At 35.5% G+C, this 22,985-nt stretch overlaps 1 protein-coding gene across 1 annotated transcript in view; it reads left to right on the top strand.

The window, feature by feature from the left end:
• The window catches only part of ADGB (androglobin), a gene marked incomplete at its 5' end in the record, with an annotated part of 148,818 nt that overhangs the window by 23,376 nt on the left and 102,457 nt on the right, over positions 1-22,985 (top strand). The window contains 3 exons of the mRNA XM_082633767.1: positions 746-955; positions 8,646-8,785; positions 11,653-11,739. Coding sequence (XP_082489893.1) covers positions 746-955; positions 8,646-8,785; positions 11,653-11,739 — 437 coding nt within the window. The remainder of the gene's footprint in view (positions 1-745; positions 956-8,645; positions 8,786-11,652; positions 11,740-22,985) is intronic.

Here is a 22,985-nt window from a genome sequence, read left to right as displayed (position 1 = left end):
TGATTTGTCTTTTTCAACTTAACCAAACTTTAAGAAATTTTCTAGATAACCAAATTAAGGAAAACATAAATCTTATGATGTTAGTCTCAAGTATTTAATCTCCTTACGAACCAGGCAGTAAAATATACTCTGAAGTTCAACTCTCCACTGTGCCTTGCTGCCTGTTGAAAACCCTGCGGTTGGGAGTTTTACTTGGAGCACTTCTGCATCTGCAGATCAACACATGAATATGAGACTTAGAGTAGAGTTAAGTGTGTGTGTAATTTTAATTCTTTCCCATGTCTCGTTGCTTGTCTAATTGGTTTTATAGACTTAAAGGGATCATTTCCTTCTCAAACTTCTCAACATTTATGGAAGAGTAGCTCAATCCTTTATATAATGTTAATTCCAAAATAAAATCATCATTGCTCTCAGAAACATTCAGTCTCCCTCTCTCCTCCCTCCTTTTCTGTCACACACATGCACACAACTAAAATGGAGGTCAATGTCAAATCACTGACAGTTTACTCTGGAAGACAGCTCTTAGCTAAGACTTTTTAGCTTGTACTGTGACTATATTTTTTGAAAACAAAGGCAAGATCTATGACCATTCTGTAGGTCAGAAATCAAAATGTGGGATATACTACATGTAGAATCTAACATTACCACTGGAAGTAGATTTTCAACTGTTCTCCCCACCCCCTTTCAAATTACAGTGCCAGCAACTGAAAAATAACTAATGAACACTACTGGTTTTTATCTCTAGCTGATGAGATGGATTATCAGCGAAATCTATGCCATGTGGAAGATATTCAATGGGGATGCTTTGAACAATTATTTTAAAGGGACTGCAGGGGAGCCTCCTCTTCTGGTCTGGAAGCCCTGGGAACACATTTACTCTCTGTGCAAGGCTGTGAAGGGTCACATTCCCTTGTTCAATAGCTATGGAAAGTATGTTGTGAAACTTTACTGGATGGTAAGTTTGTGTTCACATGCATTAAAAATTTGTGTGTCTCTCATATTGAAATATAGTTTTCTTACATGCTGATAATGAAGCTAGTAGAAGATGAGGCAGTTTACGAAGCCTATCAGCTGAGTACCTACTGGGGGGTTGTCCTGCATATGTAATTTGAGATTAAAAACAACACAGTTGTATCCCCTGTGATGCCAGTCCCCTGTGCTTTTTAAACTGATGCTGCGAGGACCATGGAGGGGTGGCCCTCAGCTGCCTCACCCCTCCCAGGTAGGCGGGCTGGGTAGGCAGGTGGACGCACAGGGCTTTCACCTCTTTGATGTGGTATCAGGGTCATGGACAGGAGAGAGAGCTTGAGCTTGAGCGTGGTCCAGTCCTCTCTTGGTATATGCTACTGACAGGCCTGATCTGATCCATTTTTTGTCCTGAACTTGAGATGTGTTTTAGTGTTAGCAAATCTCACTCTGACACAGGAAGTATTTTACCTCTACCTGAAAAGAAGCAAATGGGATAGTAAGAAGCACAAATAGAAAATTCAAAACCTCTTAGCTAATACGGCAAAGTAGACTCACACCACATTTAACAATGCTAGGTTACATTAAACACCTTTGGGTTCTTAATGGTGGAATGAATCCTCTTTTCTAAAGGCCCAGAGTCACAGGCAGGCCCAGCTACATGATTTGCAGAGACTTTTGTTCAAACATTGTTAAGAATTTCAAGACAGTGATATCAGCACTTTAAACAAAGCATGAGGGCCTTCTGAGTGTGGGCCTCCCTGTGACTGCACAGGTCACATACCCATGAAGTTGGTCCTGGTCACGGAGAAAGAATCTTTTTGAACATTTGAGGGCATGAGGAAAGGGGATCATTCCATCCTGTATTTCTAAGAACATGACTTTTTCCTTAATGAGCCAGAGCCATCTGTCTTCCTGGGATGGGGACTGTTGAAAGGCCAATGCTTAGGGATGAATAAGATCACCACAGTGGGAAGGTAAAGAAGGTAATCTTAGCCTCTGATACCCAAAATAGGAGTTGTGTTGTTTCTGATAGTCACAGTAAGACCCTGAAAGTCAAAACGTTGTTAGGAGAGCACATAACTTCCTAATTTCCTTTATCTTCTCTGTTTACCAGTCAGGAGGCAGGTTTGGCGGAGTAGACTTTAGAGTATTAAGTGTGTTCGGAGGGGTGAGAGGGAAGATATGGCTTTAAGAGCGTGGTACACAGAGGACAGCGTAAGGTTGTGGAAGGAAGGTAAACGCGGGAGGAGTGACGAGGTCGGATGCCTGGGTGTTCGGCTCCACTTCTGCACATTTGCCTAAACTTGAGGTGGGATGAAGTTCAAAATTATTAAGACTTTTAAAACAGCATAAGCAGAACATTAAACCAAGCCTGTTAGTTTCTCCCCCATCACCCTCCTCTCTCTCTGCTTCCTGACATCCTTCCTTCTTTTCCAATTTCCTCCTGGATAGGGGTTGACGTTTATTAACACTATATTCCATTTTGCAAAGAATATGTGATTTATTTCTCTTTAACTGTACTGCTTCCTCGGAAACCCAAACCTACTTAGATTTTTACACCAGCATATTGTTTCTTCTGTAAAAGTTTTTCCATTTTTTCCAGTTTGGATTGTAAGTAAATAGCCTCAAGTTTCTTTGACATCAATCAAAAATTTATTGGGTAGCATAAAAAACAGTATTATAAAACAGAGAAGTTTTCTCTCTTCCTTCACCTGGCAGTGATAACACTGCTACTGGGCCACATGTGGTCTCCTCAGGTGCTTTTCAATGTCAGCATTCCTTGGGCTCCTTGAAAGAAGCAATTAAGTTATTGCTCTCCACTTCAGATATGTATTGCTCTTGGCAGCCTTTCTCTGAGTGCTTTCATTTATCTCTGAATAAACAGAGAAACTCACACCTTGAGACCAATACTTTTCCCCTGTTGCCATCTGTCTATCCATATAAAAAACATATTATCTTTTATTTCTGATTAACCTTTGTTAATTAACTTATTAAGTGCTTAACTTTTTAAGCACTATATTATCGTAGAATTCAGTTTCTCAAACTGTGGGGTGCAGAACACACCAGCATCAACATCACCTATCATGTTTCCCATACCCCCCACCCCACAGTCTCTGGGCAGAGCCTGCAGTCAGCATTTGAAACAGGCTCTCTCCGACCCAGTGACATTTAGTTCTTTAAACAGTGTTTTCAAGGTATATGACATGACAAATTATTTTTCCATCATTCAATTACGTTTTTCCAAAATGGAAATGTTTTTGTTCTCAGTTCATTATTATTAGCATTATATATGCTTTTATTAAAAAAATTCAAACATTATTAAAATGTTTAAATTAGCCAATGGAAGTTCCCTATGACTCTACCTACCCAGACAATCATAGTAAATGATTTCTGTATATCCTCCTAAACTTTTTCTTACAAATATATGTAAACCTACTATATATAATCTATACTGACAGTAAGATCATACAGTACTCATCATTCTGTATTTTTTTCCCAATCATGGACATTCTTTATGCTAATATTTATTGATCTACCTTGCACTCCATTGTTTAAAGATGACAATAGCTATAGTTGACCTTTGAATAACATAGGTTTGAACTGCCCAGGTCGACCTATAAGTGTATTTTTTTCAATAAATACAGCACTATGGTTATGATCTGCCCTTGGTTGAATCCTCAGATAAGGAGGGTCAACTATGGGACCTGAGTATCCCCAGATTTTGGTATATGTGGCTGATTCTGGAACCAGTCCCCCCCAGATACCAAGAGATGACTCAATACGTATTTTGCTAATTTCATATTGACAGACATTTAAGTTATGTCCAGTGTTTTACCAATACAAACAATGCTCTAAAATAGCGTCTTCGTGTATATATTTTTTCCCATTTGTGTGACTTTTCTCAGCTTTCTACATGTGTAATTTTTCTGTCAAAATATATGCAAATTCTTAATTTTGATAAGTATATCCAAGTTACTCTTGTATTTTAATTTGTGTGTAATTTATATTTGATACAATTGGGTCTTGTCCACAATTTTGTCTACTCTGTTACTTCTGTTACATTTTATATATTTCCTTTTTCTGTCCTCTTATTCATTTCCTGAACATTCTGTAGGGTTCCATTTTGTTTATCTCTGGTGTTTTATTTTTTTTAACTATAGTTATTTACAATATTGTATTAGTTTCAGGTGTATAGCAAAGTGATTCATTTATATATGTATATATATATTTTTTCAGATTCTTTTCCATTATAGGTATTGAAGATTTTGAATATAGTTCCCTGTGCTACACAGTAAATCATTGTTATCTATTTTATATATAGTAGTGTGTATCTGTTAATCTCATCCTCTTAATTTATCCCTCCCCCTGTTCCTCTTTGTTAACCATAAATTTGTTTTCCATGTCTGTATGTTTCTGTTTTGTAAATAGATTCATTTGTATTATTTTTTAGATTCCACATACAAGTGATCTCATATAATATTGGTCTTTCTCTGTCTGACTTACTTCATTTAGTATGATAATCTCTAGGTCTATCCATGTTGCTGCAAATGGCATTATTTCATTTTTTATGGCTGATTAATATTCCATTGTATATATGTACCACATCTTCTTTATCCATTCATCTGTTGATGGACATTTAGGTTGCTTCCCTGTCTTGGCTATTGTAAATAATGCTGCTATGAACATTGGAGTGCATGTATTATATCTTTTAGAATTAGTATCCCTAGTGTTTTTGAGTATATCTTTTTGTATAAATTTTTTTGTAGTGGTGGCTCTAGGGATTAAAATATGCATGCATAGCTTATCACAGTCCACTAATATCAACATTTTACCTCTTAAATTGGAATATAACTGCCACCTTTTAGGCCCCTTTACACCCTTCCCTCTTTAGTATCATTGTCTTAAATGTTTCTTGAACATATATTGAGACCCTCATGAAAAATTTTGCTTTTAAATGTCAAAAATAATTTTAAAATATCAAGAGGAAGCTAATACTCTATCATTTAGCAATGTGCTTACTCTTTCCTTTGCTCTTTCTTCATTCCTCATGTTCCATTTTCTTTTTTTCTTTTTTTGCCTTTGAAGAATTTCCTTTTGCCACTCTTTTTGAGCCAGTCTCCTGGTGACAAATTATTTTATCTTTCCTTTACCTAAAAATGTTTTTGTTTCACTTTTATTCCTAAAGAATTTTTTCACTCAGTACAGAATTCAGGGTTGACAGTTTATTTCTTTCCACATCGTGTGCTACTTTCTTCAGGCCTCTGTGGTTTCTGGGGAGCAATGTGCTGTTCTCCTATAGGTAATGTGTCTTTTCTCATTGGCTGCTTTCAGGCTTTTTACTTTGTCTTGTTTTTTAGGATTTTGATTTTAACATGTGTAGATTTCTGAGTGTAGATTTCTTTGGAATTATCCTGTTTTGGGTATTCTAAGCTCCATAAATCTGTAAGATTATGTTTTATGATAAATTTGGGAAGTTTTCAGCCATTATTCCTTCAAACCTACTTCAGCCCTACATTCTTTGTCCTCTTTTTTTTGGACTGCAATGACATGAATGTTATGTATATTTGCATTGTCTTACAGGACCCTGAGGCTCATATTATTTTTTCAATCTATATCTCCCTTATCGCTCATAATTTCTATTGATATAACTTGCAGTTCACTAATTTCTGTCATTTGCATTCTGCTATTAAGGGGTTTGTTTGTTTATTGTTTAATTTTATATTCAAAATTACTATTCTTTCCTCTTTCATATTTTCTGTTTCTTTGCTGAGATTTTCTATTTTTCATTTGTTTCAAGAGTGTTCATAATTACTTGTTGGAGCATTTTTATAATAGCATATTTACAGTTCCTACCTAAAAATTACAACCTCTCTATTATCTTGATTTTGTGGTCTGTAGATTGTAATTTCTCATTGAAATTGAGATGTTCCTGAGTTTTGGTATGATGAGAAATTTTGGACAGTTTCCTGGACATTATTTGTGTTATGTCTTATGACTGTGGTTTCTAATTAAAATTTCTATTTTAGCAAGTAGTCAGCCTGTTTAGATTTGGAATGCACACCCTGGATCACTTTTGTGGGCTTTGTTTCAAATCTCAATTTAGTTTGTAACACCTGTATAGTGCTATTCTGTTACCCAGAGGATAAGACTCCATCCCACAATCTCCTTATCACCACCTGAGGGGGAAGTGTGCTTCATTACTGCATGGGTAAGGTGTGGAAATAAGAGTGCCTCCAATAGGTTCAACCAGGCCAGGCACCTCCTCTTTACCGCAGGAGGAGGATGGAAGTCAGTTCTTCCCACTGACTCTTCTGGGGAGAGAAACTGCTTTGTTTACTTCAGAGCAAGTGAAGAAGTCAGAGCTCTATCCCGAGTGGGAAGGCACCACCTATTACTGCAGTAGAAGTAGGGAAGCAAAGTCAGAATTCCATACCATTCATATAATTATGACCATTCAGGTTTTTGCTGAAATCTCTGTCCACTGATTACTCTTTTCTTGATCTTTTGTAATTGTGATTTGAACTATTATTTATAAAACGAATTTTTTATTTTCCTTTCAGGGTGGTCATAGGAGGAAGAGGGTATAAATATATGTAGCCATTAGTTATTGTGACCTGGAATTGAAGTATGGAAAATAATAAAATTTGAACATGACTGTATTCTAAAGTAACTTTTATTAATCTATGTTTATCTTAACAAAAGGTATCTTTCTTTACAAGCATTCTATAATTAAACATTTTGATGGTCTTTTAAAATTATGTGGCACTAACACAGTAAACTCAGTAAAAATGTCCAATATACATCATTTACATGCAGTGACAACCAATTACCAAATGCAATAATAATTCAATGCCCTTTGATGAGGTTTCAAAAATTATTTGTGTTTATATATACATAACATTTCATTTACCCATAAACTTAAAGGAGGCAGCTAACCAATGTATTAATATCAATGAAAATTATTATAACCTTAGTCAAATTATGTTTTAGATATGTAATGTTGAACATTCATCCTTGTGTATTTTTATGTAACAGCTTTATTGAGATACAATCCACGTACCATACAATTCACCCATGTAAAGTATACAGTTCAACAGTGTTTAGCAATCAAAGCATTCTGTATTGAAATATGTAATCACTGCTCAACTGGCAACAGATGATACTTGTTAAACTGGTATAACAAAGTTCTTATGGCTACTTAAAACCTTTCCTTTGTGGGAATCCAGATAGCCCCTGTGAAATTTTTTTTCCGAAAATCAAAGTGTAAGAAGGGAACTACTATTGCTATTTTTTACTGTCGTAAAATATACACAACATTTAGCATTTTAAGCATTATAAATGTGCAATTTAGAGACAGTATGTATTTTTACAATGCTGTGCAATCATCACCACTATTTATTTTCACATTTTCATCATCCCAAATTGAAATTCTGCATCCATTAAACAATATTTTCTCATTCCCCTCTCCTCCAGGCCCTGGTGGCCTCTGTTATACTTTTTGTCTCTATAAATTAGATTTTTCCTGGTACTTCATGTAAGAGGAATCATACAATATTTGTCTTTTTGTATCTGGCTTATTTCACTGTGTATTCTTTTGGGTCCTTTCACTTAAAATTAGAAGAGAGAGTAGCTAAACACCTGTGACTTTAAACCTGTTTTGCCCTACATCATCCATAAGGAAATAAAGAAAAAGTCATATAACCACTAAATAAGGCAGTATGAGTTCAGTTACAGATGTCATAAAAAGAAAGCATTTCTCACCCTATTGTTCCTATCTACATGGGAAAATTATACTGTTCCTTGAATCTTGAGTTCAAATGTCACCTTCTTGTGAGGACATCCCCCAAGCAAAACTAGTCACACTTTCCTTTCTGGTCCTAGAGCATTTTAAAAGTATTACATTTTATATTTGCCTATATGCCTTCCCTCACTAGTCTGTAAGCAATTCAATGGTATAGATATAAGCAATGTGTTACAGATCTTTGGGTTCACAATGCTTGCATCACTGCTGAAATATTTCTTGGGGGAAGAAATGAATTCAAACTAAAATTTCACATGTAAAACTAAAGTTTAAAAAATATTTGAGTTCACAATCATTAATTTTATCGTTTACCTCAAGCTTTTAATAATGAAATAATATGTATACAGGTAAGTATATAATGATTTTATTAAATAGATTATTAATTAGCTTTATGTTAAAAAATAGATCTTTAAACAGGAGTAGGAGTAATATGGTAATTGGAAGTATAAGATCACTGAGGATATAAGGATAAAAAATAATTACTAAAGTTACATTTGCAGAATTTGCATTATGACTGTATTAAGTTATTTAATCATGTCCAAACTTTCCATGATTGTGTGGTATTTTGGTTTTGCTATTTGAAACACTTCATCTTACTGCATTATGTAGGATGGGGCACCCTAGAATATGCTAAAAGACCTCATAAATAATCATACTATTGATATAGATATAGGCATGCTATAATTACATTTAATAAAATAATAAGCTAAAATGCTCAGACAGAGTAGTATTGAATGCCAGTATGTCAGTCATTAGATGTAAGATGTAAAATAAAATTATAAAACAGTAAATAATAATGTCAGAAGTGTACAATAATGTATGAGAAAAAATAGTGTTAATCACTGATAATATATTCCTTTCTTCTCATCTTTAGGGTTGCTGGAGAAAGATAACTATTGATGACTTTCTGCCTTTTGATGAAGAAAACAATCTATTGCTTCCAGCTACAACCTGTGAATTTGAACTTTGGCCAATGCTTTTGTCTAAAGCTATCATTAAGCTGGCAAATGTGGAGTAAGTAGAATAAAATATTATCACCCACTTGTATAAAAACAAAAAGGCAAACAACAGCAACGACAACTATACATCTGTATTGCATAGCTTTATTTTTCAAAAACTCAATTTTAAGAAGCCTTTTCTCCAAACAATGTAAACTTTCTAATATAAAAATAAATATGCCAAAGCCACTGATTTGAAATATTGCATTAGCCCACAATAAGACAAAATTCCTCCAAGAAAGATACTAAAATCTTATTCTACATCCACTGTTTCCTTATATTGAATGGAAAGTCAGTCATGGAAAATTAATCTTCAGCTTAATGAGAGAAAGAAGTTGTTTTGTAGGGGAAAATATTGGTTCATGTAAATACTGAATAATGTATACTGGAATCCAGTTAAAGTTTTAGGCTCTGTATATGCAGCAATCATTTACTAATCTTGAAGCCCTGAACTCTTCTGAAGGATGTCATCATGCTCCTCATACTTTTGGTAACATTGTTCCTTTTTATTCATTCAGGATGAAAACTACTCATGTTTCTTTCCATATTCTTGTGAAATCTGCTTGTGTCTTATATTCCTGCATGACTTGTGAACCAACATGTATGGGACATGTCTGCTATGTTTATTCTCTTAGCTTCCACTTGCAGAGACCTGTGGTCCTTCTGTTCTGGCCTGAATGGTGCAAAAAAGCTTTGATGCCTGACTTGCAAATGCATGGCAACTGTGTGTCTCTGCCCAGTGGGAGAATTCTCACACACAGTGCACCAGCTTGAATTTGCCACCCTTCCCCCTCCTGCAGTGTGTCACAGCCGCTCCTTTAAGAGGCCACTCCAGCCATTTGCTCAAAGCTCAGCCCCCTCCCCTTCTATTATTACACATAGCCCTGTCAGTCAGTAGCCTGGTCTGATTTTTTGCGGATTTTCATTTAGCTCAGCTTCCTTTTCTTCTCCCAAAGCCACACAATGAAAACAACCCCTCCTACTGCCATCCTTTTCATCTCTCTTTTCTCATACCAACCCTCAATTTTCTATTGGAAATTTCTTTTACCCAGCTTGCAACCCTTAATTTCAATCATTTTTAAAAGCTCAGCTCAGATCATTTTAGGTAGCTGAATACTACCAGGTATTCAAAATGGTGACAACTATGTTTGTTTATTTTTGAAAGAAAATAATGTTCCTACTTCTCAGACCTAACTTGAAGTTCTGAGAATTAGAGCCGCAAGGCCAGTGAAGCAGTAAATGTGTGACCTGGATAATTGGAGTAGCATTTTATCTTTCTTAAAGCTACAGTTCAGTAGAGTTTTGTAGCAACTTGAATAATAGAATTATTGTTATTTTTGAAAAATAAACAAATACAACTTGAAAGTAAAGGACCAGACTTAATGTAAGACATTTCTTAAGCTTACCAGTGGAAATCACTACATGGTCCAATTTATATTCGTCCAAAAGTTTTTCTCAGATTTTATAGTAGATAGTAAATATTTTATGTGAGTTTTAGCTTTCTACATTAAAAAATTAATATTTAGTAGTTATTTAAATACCACTATGAAATACACAAGGAAAAAGAATTACTTTTGTGGGGTTTGCACAGTCACATCCTGAATATTAATATGATTATTCAAAGAGGAGTTCAGACTGTGAATTATCCCACTAGATATTAGTTATCTTTGAGATATGTAGACATATCACAATTTATAATCTGTAAACAAGAAGCCAATGTAAATTTTTAAATGATGGAGCATGTGACTAAGATAGTAAGATTTCTTTCTGAAGAAAAAGACATGTATGCCGGTCAATACCATCAGTCATCACCGTTGGCATAAGGTGGACTGAAGCTCTGATTCCTGAGCAAAACATAGATATGACATTTGTGTGTGTTAATGAAAATAGACTAATCACTTCAGAAAAAAAAATTTTTAACAAAAGGATTAAAATGAGAAGAGCAATATTTGATCAATCACAGCCTCATTTGACTTTATGCTATGGTGGCAGATCCACTCTTTTGTACAGGATAGAATGGATGTTTCTGGTTCTCTGAAGTTATCTAAGGATTTTATTAAAGATGTCTGATGCTCATCTTGTCCTGCCATGTGTGAGACTGACTTAATACACAGCCTCATAGGAATCTTAGAATAATTACCGAAACTAGAAAGATGAAGGACACTGCCCTATTTTTAAAAGACCATGATAATATATTGAATATATAGAATAGATTATATATCATCTATATATATTTCCCGATATATAATATGTATGGATATGTTTATGTATATGACGTTAATGCTTTATATGTATGACATTTTAAAATAAAGCTTGTGGGCTTCCCTGGAGGCACAGAGGTTAAGAATCCGCCTGCCAATGCAGGGAACATGGGTTCGAGCCCTGGTCTGGGAAGATCCCACATGCCTCGGAGCAATTAAGCCCGTGCGCCACAGCTACTGAGCCTGCACTCCAGAACCAGTGAGCCACAACTACTGAAGCCCGCGCACCTAGAGCCTGAGCTTTGCAACAAAAGAAGCCACCGCATTGAGAAGCCCGAGCACCACATCGAAGAGTAGCCCCCACTCGCTGCAACTAGAGAAAGCCCGCACACAGCAATGAAGACCCAACGCAGACATAAATAAAATAAAATACATTTATAAAATAAAGCTTGTAAGCATGTATTGTAATAGATATTAAATTTTATCATTGGATCTATTTAAGTGCCTTATCAAAACAAGTCATCTGACTGTTGGAAAAGTGTATTCTTGTGCTCTAATGTATAACCAGTAGGACCTCTACATTTATTATTATATCACTGCTTATTAGAGATTCCTGTTTTTTATAGACCTCTCTCTGTTTTCAAATGTTATTGACCATACTATTGTGCATTTTCTTTTTTAGCATCCATGTAGCAGAGAGGAGAGAACTGGGAGAGTTCACAGTGATTCACGCACTCACAGGATGGTTACCAGAAGTCATTTCTCTCCAGTATGTTTGACCATTAAGTAACTCATATATTTTTTTTATCTCTTCCTCAGTAAGGTTTCTTTAACTAAAATATTCATAGTCTTTAAGAAAATTTTAAAAATTGTCACATTTTACAAAATGTTTGGAGAATAACATGTTATAGTATTATAAAAAATTCCAGGATAAATTCTGTTTCCTTATATATAGTAAATTTAATCCTTAAATATCTGAATTACAAATATTAAAACAATGTTAATTATTTATTATAAAATATTTACAGGTGTCCCTTTCTACTTATACACTTATTCAATACAGAAAAGTACAAGCGACTTTTAATTAGCTACCCATACTAGGGAGTGAATAATATTAAAATGCCTATTAGGCCTTAAGCACTTTAATATATTATTCTAATTAACACCCACAGTCCTGAAAAGATTATCTTATTTAATTATCCATATGACCCTATCAGCTAGGTGTTATATGTCATTAGAAATGAGAAAACTGAAGCTCAGAGTGGTTGAATTCCCTAAAGCTGTGTACATTGTACCTGGAGGTAATATTTGAATATAAATCTTTCTGGGTCCAAAGCCCACAGTCTTTCTCTCATATGATTCTAGATATATAGAGATTGTTTGTCTATGTTCAAAGAGAGAGCATTTAATGTAATGCTTGCTTAAAATTTCACAAGTATTTTTTGTTTCATGCATAAAGGTTATAGCCACATAATTTGATCATATTACCACTGATACTGGAAATTAATCAGGTTAAGGTACATAGAAAATAATTATATCAATAGTTCTGAACATGCCATCAATCCAGATGCTGATTTTTATAATAAGATCAAATCCACAGTACAGTTATCAATTTGGATCATCTCTGATCTTTGGTGTTAGAAAGCAACCATTCCTAGTGTCCAGGTTAAAGGAGACTGAAGACAGGTCCTAGTAACTTGGATTCTACCACCTAAAGCATCCTTTCAGCAGGATAAACCAGCCATTGTTTGGTTCAAAGAAAATATATCTGCAGGGGAAAAAATGGGAGGGTAGACAAACTCCTCTAAGGACCACTTTCCCGAAAAAGAGCTAATATTGCTTTTTACCTTTGAGAAAGGTCCAGATAGCACCCTTTTAGATCGTCTCATGGAAAATCCTTTTCTGATATCTAAGAGAAGAGGATATTTATTGACATGATATGGTCAATGTTAGTGGAGAGAAATAAAGAGAGACTGGGGTTTATAAGTATGGACTTTTCTAAAATTTTATCTTCAGTGTTGATGGAATGCTTAAAATTTTGCCTTAATTTTCCCTGCAATAAATACACCAGAGACATGAAAACATTCGAAGTCTATCAGAGGGTGGTAAAGAAAGAGGAGATCAAAATAATTTGTGACTAGAAAATTAGTAAATTAAAAATTGGGAATTGTCTCTTGCTAGAATCATACAGTGAAATCATACATGAAAACTGAAAACACTATTCATATACTTTCATGATTATAAGACCAGTTTATTTCTTTTGTTTTAAAGACTTTTTAAAATATATAGACCATTTTTAAAGTCTTTAGTGAATTTGTTACAATATTGCTTCTGTTTTCTGTTTTGGTTTTTTGGCCATGAGGCATGTGGGATCTTAGCTCCCCAATCCCGCACCCCCTGCATTAGAAGGTGAAGTCTTAACCACTGGACCACCATAGAAGTCCCAAGACCAGTTTAATAATTAAATTAAATTAAAAATTTGAAGGATTTTAGATGCTCAATTTGCATCAATTTATGGTTGCTTATAAAATGTCTATGAAAATGACATAAGGGGAAAAAGCTTGAGCTTTGGTGTCAGAACTATACAGCTAAACTTACATTCTTATAATTCCAATTTCAAGCTATGTGAATTTTGCAAGTAATATAACTTTTTTGGGCCCTAGTTTTTCATATGTAAAATGCAGGTAAAAACGACCTGTCTTATAGGGTTGTTCTCAGGATTGAGTAGGTAAGAGTGTCAGAAAAAGTAACTGATGTATGGTAGAGACATAATTAGTGCAAGTTTCTTTCCCTCTAATGAGTATCACTATATTATTTAATATTATATAGATATATTTATGGTAGATAATAATCAACCTTTGGAAACAGAGAAAAGTCTTAAAAAATGAGACTGACTCAGATGTTCAAGTTTATCATTTTACTTCTAAATGTACCCAGAAAGTAAAAGATATATACTCTCTTTGATTTATGTCATGATTTGTAGGATTTTTTGTTATGAACATTCTGCCACACTATGCATATAATTTAAAATTACAATTACACTATAAAATCACGTTAATTCATGTGTATATAAGTGTATAATTTTAAATGAAAAGAATGTCATGGAACAGTATAATAAAGATTGTCAAGAAATGTTTAATTTGAAATCACCATCTGCCAAGGATGCAGGTGGAGGTCAGGTACGGCTTCATGGAGAAAGTTCTGACTTGATCTGAGCCTTTACCATTGACTGGCTTTGATTTGAGGGGACGGAAGGAAAGGGACAGGGAAAGCAGGAGAACAACATGGTAAAAGCCATGGTATGTTCAGAAGTGGGATGTTTCTCTTCCTACAAAGGATTCGATTGTGCAGAGACAGGCCCTGAGGGGCTTCGCCAGTCATGGTCATGGTTTTACAGAGGTCCAGGAGAATTAGAGTATTCAAGTTTCATACTTGTGTTCACTACGGACTTTTTCCATATGAAAATCAATTAGGGTCAAAAGTGTTTTGTGACATCTTCAACAGACAGCCTTTCCCTTCCCTGTCCCATAGAAGTACCAAAGGGAGACATTGCTCTATTTGCAACTGTTGACCTGCCTCTTATGTTTTCCTACAGTTAGCACTGTTTTATCATTTGGAAAAAAAAAAAAAAAAAACACCTTCTAACTCTCCGTATTATACTAGAAACACAGAGTGGCTATTAGAAGTCTGACAATTTCAAATGAAGAGATGATGCTTTTCTCCACAAATTTATCTGATCTTGGTGTAGTTCATTTGTGAATAGAACACTCCACCACCCCATATTTAAGCCTAACTGTCCAAGATGTTTTATAGTCTCATCCTTTGGTGTATGAATATTTCTTTTTCACAGCATAACATTTTTTACATTGTAGGTGGGAAAAAACACAGGCGTTTTGGATTCAGAAAGATCTATTTTAACCCTGATTCTATCATTTGGTAGTCTACCATTTGTGACTGCATAAAATTTACAACCTCTTAAAGTTCAATTAGGATTGTACTACCTATGTTGCAGAGCTGTTATGGGATTAAATGCAAAAATGAAAACTGTCTTGGCAACCACTAGCTGGCCACCCACATCTTCATTCTGTTTCTCAAATGTGCTAAACTCATTGTCCTTAGGGTCTTTACATGAACTGTTCTTTATTTATGCCTGGAATGATCTTCCATCAGATATTTACTTGGTTGGATATGTCATAACATTTAGATATCACCAAGCTTAAATATCAGCTCCTCGGATAGGCCTTCTCAACTATCCCATCTAAATTATCTTTCCCGAATGATTCCATATCCCATTGTTTATTATTTTGTTTTCATCATGAAAGTTAGAGCTGCCTGTTATCTTCTCTCTCTCCCTCTCTCTCTCAATCTCTCTCTTCACCCCCCCGTCTCAGTTGTATCCATCCACTGGGATGGTAAGATGCATGAGAATAGGGACCCTTTTTGTCTTTCTCAATGTTGAGACTTCTGTGCTTAGAGAAATGACACTGAATGGCCATTACACAGTATGTTCTCAATAAATGTTTGTTGATAAAGTAATTTCAAAAATATTTTAAAAGGCTAAACTAGAAGTTTGTAAAAGATTCTTTGGGAATCCAGGACAGGAATGTATAGCTTAATTTCCCTAGAAAGTAATGCTTAAACTGACCTCAAAGGATTAGTTGAAATTAGTGCAGCTTATTGAGGTAGGGAAGCCAACTCAGAGAAGAAAGAATAGCCTAAAACTACAAGGGAGCAGGGTGTAGTCCCAGAAACGCACCTTGTTCTGCAGGACTAGATTATGTGCTGGGTTCTGGAGAATGGATGGGTATGGGGTGGAGTATGCAGGAACCAAATAGAGAAAGTTAAGAAATCTTCACAACAGAATGTCACTGAGGGATTTTAGACAGGAGGATGATCTTATCTTATCAGACTTGTGATTTTGGAGGATGGCTCAGATGTCAGGACTGGAGCAGGGGAACTGGTTTGTGCAGTATTGCAGAAGTCTTTGCTAAGGGCTTCTACAGAGAAAGTGGTGATAGGAATGGAGGAAGGAGATTAATCCTTTGTCAGTTGCTTTGTTTGCAAATATTTTCTCCCATTCTGAGGATTATCTTTTTCTCTTGTTTATGGTTTCCTTTGCTGTGCAAAAGCTTTGAAGTTTCATTAGGTCCCATTTGCTTATTTTTGTTTTTATTTCCATTACTCTAGGAGGTAGGTCAAAAAGGATCTTGCTGTGAATTATGTCATAGAGTGTTCTGCCTAAGTTTTCCTCAAAGAGTTTTGCAGTGTCTGGCCTTATATTTAGATCTTTAATCCATTTTGAGTTTATTTTTGTGTATGGTGTTAGGAAGGGTTCTAATTTCATTCTTTTACATGTAGCTGTCCAGTTTTCCCAGCACCACTTATTGAAGAGGATGTCTTTTCTCCATTGTATATTCTTGCCTCCTTTGTCAAAGATAAGGTGACCATATGTGTGTGGGTTTATCTCTGGGCTTTCTATACTGTTCCATTGATCTGTATTTCTGTTTTTGTGCCAGTACCATACTGTCTGATGTCAGGGAGGCTGATTCCTCCAGCTGCATTTTTCTTTCTCAAGATTGCTTTGGCTATTCGGGGTCTTTTCTCCAAAATATACAAGCAGTTCATGCAGCTCAATATCAAAAAAACAAACAAATCCAAAAATGTGTGGAAGACCTAAATGGACATGTCTCCAAAGTAGACATACAGATTGCCAACAAACACATGAAAAGATGCTCAACATCGCTAAACGTTAGAGAAATGCAAATCAAAACCACAATGAGGTATCACCTCACACCAGGCAGAATGGCCATCATCAAAAAATCTACAAACAATAAATGCTGGAGAGGGTGTGTAGAAAAGGCAACCCTCTTGCACTGTTGATGGGAATGTAAATTGATACAGCCACTATGGAAAACAGTATGGAGGTTCCTTAAAAAACTAAAAATAGAACTATCATATGACCCAGCAATCCTACTACTGGGCATATACTCTGAGAAAACCATAATTCAAAAAGATACTTGTACCACAATATTCATTGCAGCACTATTTACAATAGTCAGGATTGGAAACAACCTAAATGTCCATCAACAGATGAATGGATAAAGAAGATGTGGCATGTATATACAATGGAATATTACTCAGCCATAAAACGGAATGAAATTGAGTTATTTGTAATAAAGTGGATGGACCTGCAGTCTGTCATACAGAGTGAAATAAGTCAGAAAGAGAAAAACAAATACTGTATGCCAACACATATATATGGAACCTAAAGAAAAATGGTACTGATGAACCTAGTGGCAGGGCAGGACTAATGATGCAGATCTAGAGAACGGACTTGAGGACATGGGGGAAAGGGGAAGCTAAGGAGAAGTGAGAGTAGCATCAACATATATACACTATCAAATGTAAAATAGATAGCCAGTGGGAAGCTGCCCCATAGCACAGGGAGATTAGCCCTGTGCTTTGTGACCACCTAGAGGGGTGGGATAGAGAGGGTGGGAGGGAGGCTTAAGAGGAAGGGGATATGGGGATATATGTATATGTATAGCTGATTCACTTTGTTGTACAGCAGAAACGAACACAACATTGTAAAGCAATTATACTCCAATAAAGATATTTTTAAAAAAATAAAAGAATGGAGAAATTGTTGTCAATTGCAGTAGGAGGAGGTAGGATCTAAGGGACGTACTTTTTATTTGATGAGAGTTTCATGGAGAGAGAGTTGGTCATTCTCAGTTTTCTAACTTGACTGAAAAGTAGAAGATGGTGGCAGGATGTTTTGATTGATTGATTGATTTGTTTTTGATTTCTATAAATTTATTTTATTTATTTATTTTTGGCTGTGTTGGGTCTTTGTTGTGCTGCACAGGCCTCTCATTGCAGTGGCTTCTCTTGTTGTGGAGCACACGCTCTAGGCACATGGGCTTCAGTAGTTGTGGCACGGGGGCTCAGTAGTTGTGGCTCGCAGGCTCTAGAGCGCTGGCTCAGGAATTGTGGTGCATGGGCTTACTGGCTCCGCGGCATGTGGGTCTTCCTGCACCAGGGCTTGAACCCGTGTCCCCTGCATTGGCAGGCAGATTCTTAACCACTGCACCACCAGAGAAGTCCGAGTTGTTTGTTTTTGGATAGATGTCTATTAGGTGGTTGTACACAACCTCTTCTCTTCTGGAGAGAGGTTTGAGCTGGAGCTAATGATTTGAGGGTTACATAAAAGTACAGGTGAACCTAAAATATGGTTGTGCTTATTAACTCACTGAGGAAAGGCTATAGGCTATCAAGAGCATATTGAGGAGAACTCTGGGGAAGCAACCCTAATTGCTCTGCAGTGAGCAGAGGAAAGGGAGTGTTCAAAGGAGTCTGCAAGTGATTTCTGTACTAATAGAAACTAGAAAAGAATGATGTTGTAGAAACCTCAGGAAAGAGTTTAGAGAAAGTAAAAATATTGTTAAATTCCACAGAGAAGTAACATAGAGACCATTTATCTAAATGATAATATATAGGAAAGTGCCTGGCACTTAACAGATGCTCAAATACATATTTATTCTTTCCGTGTCATGTGTGTGACATGCCTCTCTCCCCTGCCAGACTGAGTGAGCCTTGAGACTAGGGCCATGTGTTTGGTCTCTTTTTTTATTTTGGTTTCTTTGTTTCTTTGCTTGTTTATTTATTTTTATTGAGATGTAATTGACATATAACAATATGTTAGTTTCAGGTGTACAACATAATAATTCGATATTTGTATATATTGAGAAATGGTCAACATAAATCTAGTTAACACCCAGCACCACACATGGCTATCATTTTTTTTCTTATGATGAGAACTTTTAAGACCTACTCTCTTAGCAACTTTCAAATATACAGTACAGTATTGTTAACTACAGTCACCATGCTGTGCATTACCGCCCCATGATTCATTTATTGTATAACTGGAAATTTGTACCTTTTGAACACCTTCACCATTTTGTCCAAATCCTACCCCTTGCCTCTGGCAACCACTAATCTGTTCTCCATACCAGTGAGTTCATTTTTTGTTTGTTTTGCTGTTTGTTTTTATATTCTGTATATAAGTGAGATCATACAATATTTGTCTTTCTCTCTCTGACTTATTTCACTCAGTATACTGTCCTCGAAGTCCATCCACATTGTTGCAAATGGCAAAATTTCCTTCATTTTTTTATGTCTGAACAATATTTTGTTGTGTATATGAATACCACACTTTCTTTATTCATTCATCCATCCATAGACACATACGTTGATTCTATGTCTTGGTTGTTGTAAATAATACTGCAATGAACATGGGAGTGCATCTGTTTTTCTGAGTTAGTGTTTTCATTTCCTATGGATAAATACCCAGAAGTGGAATTGCAGGATTATACAATAGTTCTATTTTTAATTTTTTGAAGAAAATCCATACTGGCTGCACCAATTTACATTCCCACCAACAGTGAATGAAAGTGCCCTTTTCTCCACATCCGTGCCAACACTTGTCATTTCTTGTCTTTTTGATGATAGTCATTACAACAGGTGTGAGGTGATAACTCATTGTGGTTTTGATTTACATTTACCTGATGATTAGTGATGTTTAGCACGTTTCATTGTACCTGTTGGCCATCTGTATATGTTCTTTGGAAATATGTCTATTCAGATCCTCTGCCCATTTATTAATTGGATAGTCATTTTATTGAGTTAAATTAGTTCTTTTTATATTTTGATATTAACCCTTTATTAGATATATAATTAGCAAATATTTTCTTCCATTCAGTAGGATGTCTTTTCATTTTGTTGTAGGTTTGTTTTGGATTTTTTCTGCAGAAGCTTTTTAGTTTGATATAGTCCACCTGTTTATTTTTACTTTTGTTGTCTTTGCTTTTGGTGTCAAGTCCAAAAAATTATCACCAAGACTGATGTCAAGGAGCTTAACATCTATGCTTTCTTCTAGGAGTTTTATGGTTTCAGGTCTCACTTTTAAGCCTTTAATCCATTTGGAGTTAATTTTTGTGCATAGTATAACATAATGGTCAAGTTTTATTCTTTTGCATGTGACTGTCCAGTTTTCTCAGCACCATTTATTGAAGAGAATGTACTTTTCTCCATTATATTCTTGGCTCCTTTGTCATAAATTAATTGACCGTATATGCATGGGTTTATTTCTGGCTTCTCTATTCTATTCCATTGATCTATGTGTCTGCTTTTATGCCAATACCATCCTCTTTTGACTACTATGGCTTTGTATTACAGTTTGAAATTAGGAAGTGTGATGCCTCCAGCTTTGTTATTCTTTCTCAAGATTACTTTGGCTAATCAGGATCTTTTGTGGTTCCATACAAATTTTAGGATTGTTTATTCTACTTCTGTGAAAAATATCATTGGAATTTTGATAGGGATTACATTGAATATGTAGATTGCTTTTGGTAGTATGGACATTTTAACAATATTAATTCTTCCAATCCATAAGCCCTGTATATCTTTCATTTATTCATGTCTTCTTTAATTTCTCTCATTAATATCATAGCTTTCAGTGTACAGGTCTTTCACCTCCTTGGTTAAGTTTATTCCTAGGTCATTTGCTGCAGTTGTATATGAGATTGTTTTCCTAATTTCTCTTTTAGATAGTTCATTATTAGTGTATAGAATGCAAAAGATTTTTGTATATTGATTTTGTATCCTACAACTATACTGAATTTGTTTATTCTAACAGCTTTTGGGTGGAGTTTCTTAGGGTTTTCTATATATAATATTATGTCATCTGCAAATATGACTGTTTTACTTCTTCCTTTCTGATTTAAAAGCCTTTTATTACCTTTTCTTGCCTTATTGCTCTGGCTAGACTTCCAATACTGTGCTGAATAAAAGTGGTGAGAGTGGGCATCCTTATCTTTTTCCTGATCTTAGAGAAACGCTTTCAGCTTTTCACCATTAAGTATGATGTTAGCTGTGGGCATGTCATATATGTCTTTTATTATATTGAGGTGTGTTCCCTCTAACCCCATTTTGTTGAGCATTTTTATCATAAATGGATGTTGAATTTATCAAATGGTTTTCTGCATCTGTTGAGATGACCGTATGATTTTTATCCTTCCTTTTTTTACTGTGATGTATTACACTGATTGATTTCTGAATGTTGAATCATTCTTGCACCCCAGGAATAAATCTCACTTGATCATGGTGTATGATCCTTTTAATGTATTGTTGAATTCTGTTTGCTAACATTCTGTTGTGAATTTTTTGCATCTATGTTCATCAGGGATTTTGATCTGTAGTTCTCTTGTGATATCCTTGTCTGAGTTTGATATCATGGTAATGCTGGCCTCGTTAAATGAGTTTAGACGTTTTCCCCTGTCTTCTATTTTTTGAATGAATTTGAGAAGTTTTGGTATTAATTCTTCTGTAAGTGTTTGGTAGAATTCACCAGTGAAGCTCTCTGATTCTGGACTTTTCATTGTTGGGAGGTTTTTGATTACTAGTAATCAGTCCATTCAGATTTTCTATTTCTTTGTCTTGGTAAATCATACGTTTCTAGGAATTTATCCATTTCTTTTAGGTTGACCAATTTGTTTTGTATATTTGTTTATAGTAGTCTCTTATGATCCTTTGTATTTTGTGGTATTAACTACAATGTGTCTGTTTCATTTCTGATTTTCTTTGAGTATTCTCTCTTTTTTTGTTGGTGAGTCTAAAGGTTTGTCAATTTTGTTTATCTTTTCAAAAAACCAGTTCTTAATTTCTTTGATCTTTTCTATTGTCTTTTTAGTCTCTCTCATTTATTTCCACTCTGATATTTGTTCTTACCTTCCTTCTACTAACTTTAGGCTTCATTTGTTCTTTTTTTTCTATTTCTTTTAGGTGTAAAGTTAGGTAGTTTATTTGAGATCGTATTTCTTAATGTAAACATGTATTGCTACTCACTCTCACAGAACTACTTCTTAGAACTGTCTTTGCTTTGTTGTATTTGTTTTGTTGTCATTGTATCTGTTGTATTTTTCTTATGTTGTACTTCCATTTTTATTTATTGCAAAGCATTTTTTTGATTTCTTCTTTGACCCATTGGTTAGTCAGTAGCATATAGTTTAATCTACACCTAGCTGCGAATTTCCCAGTTTTCTTCTTGTAATTAATTTCTAGTTTCATAGAGTTGTGGTTGGAAAAGATGCATGGCATGACTTCAGTCTTCTTGAACTCATTAAGAGTTGTTTTGTGACTTAATATATGATCTATCCTGGAGAATGTTCCATGTACATTTGAGAAAAATGTGTATTCTGTTGCTATTGGGTGGAATGTTCTATATGTGTCTAAGTCCATCCTATTTAATGTGTCATTCAAGGCCAATGTTTTCTTTTTTTTAACTTTGGTTTTTTTTGGCCATGTCACGCTACATGTGGGATCTTAGTTCCCTTACCAGGGATCAAACTCACTCCCCCCACAGTAGAAGCATGGAGTATTAACCACTGGACTGCCAGGGAAGTCCCAAGGCTAATGTTTTCTCATTGATTTTCTGTCTGGATTATCTATTCATTGGTGACAGTGGGATATTAAAGTCTCCTACTGGGTGCTCTTCTATGGGTGAGTCCTGGGATGGGTGAGTCCGTGAGAGCCCTTTAAGAACTCTTTCTGAGTTTGCTATAGCCTTGTGGGCCTCGTGGATGCAAGCCCTGCTGGCTTTCAAAACTAGATGTTTTGGGAGCTTGTCTCTGATCTGCACATCTTAAAAGTTGGGGTGCCATTATGTGGGGTTCAAACCCTTCACTCTTCGGGGAAAAGCTTAGGGATGTGAGCTCCCTCCAAACAGTGTGTGACCACACTGTGTGAGGTTTATGGCAAGACTGTGTCTCAGCCTCTCCTAGCCACTTCAGTATGGTTTTTTTTCTCATTTGCCAGATATGAAGGAATTCCTCACCTAGTTTTTTAAAAATTATTTTCAGAGGAAATTGTTCTGTATATAGCTGTAGATTTGTTGTGTCCATAGGAAGAGGTGAGTTTGGAATCTTCCTACATCACCATCTTTAACTGGAACTCTCT

The sequence above is a fragment of the Mesoplodon mirus genome, assembly GCF_964341445.2.
Source record: "Mesoplodon mirus genome assembly, chromosome: 10".
Lineage (NCBI taxonomy): Eukaryota > Metazoa > Chordata > Mammalia > Artiodactyla > Ziphiidae > Mesoplodon > Mesoplodon mirus.
This window is presented reverse-complemented; position numbering and strand designations above follow the sequence as displayed.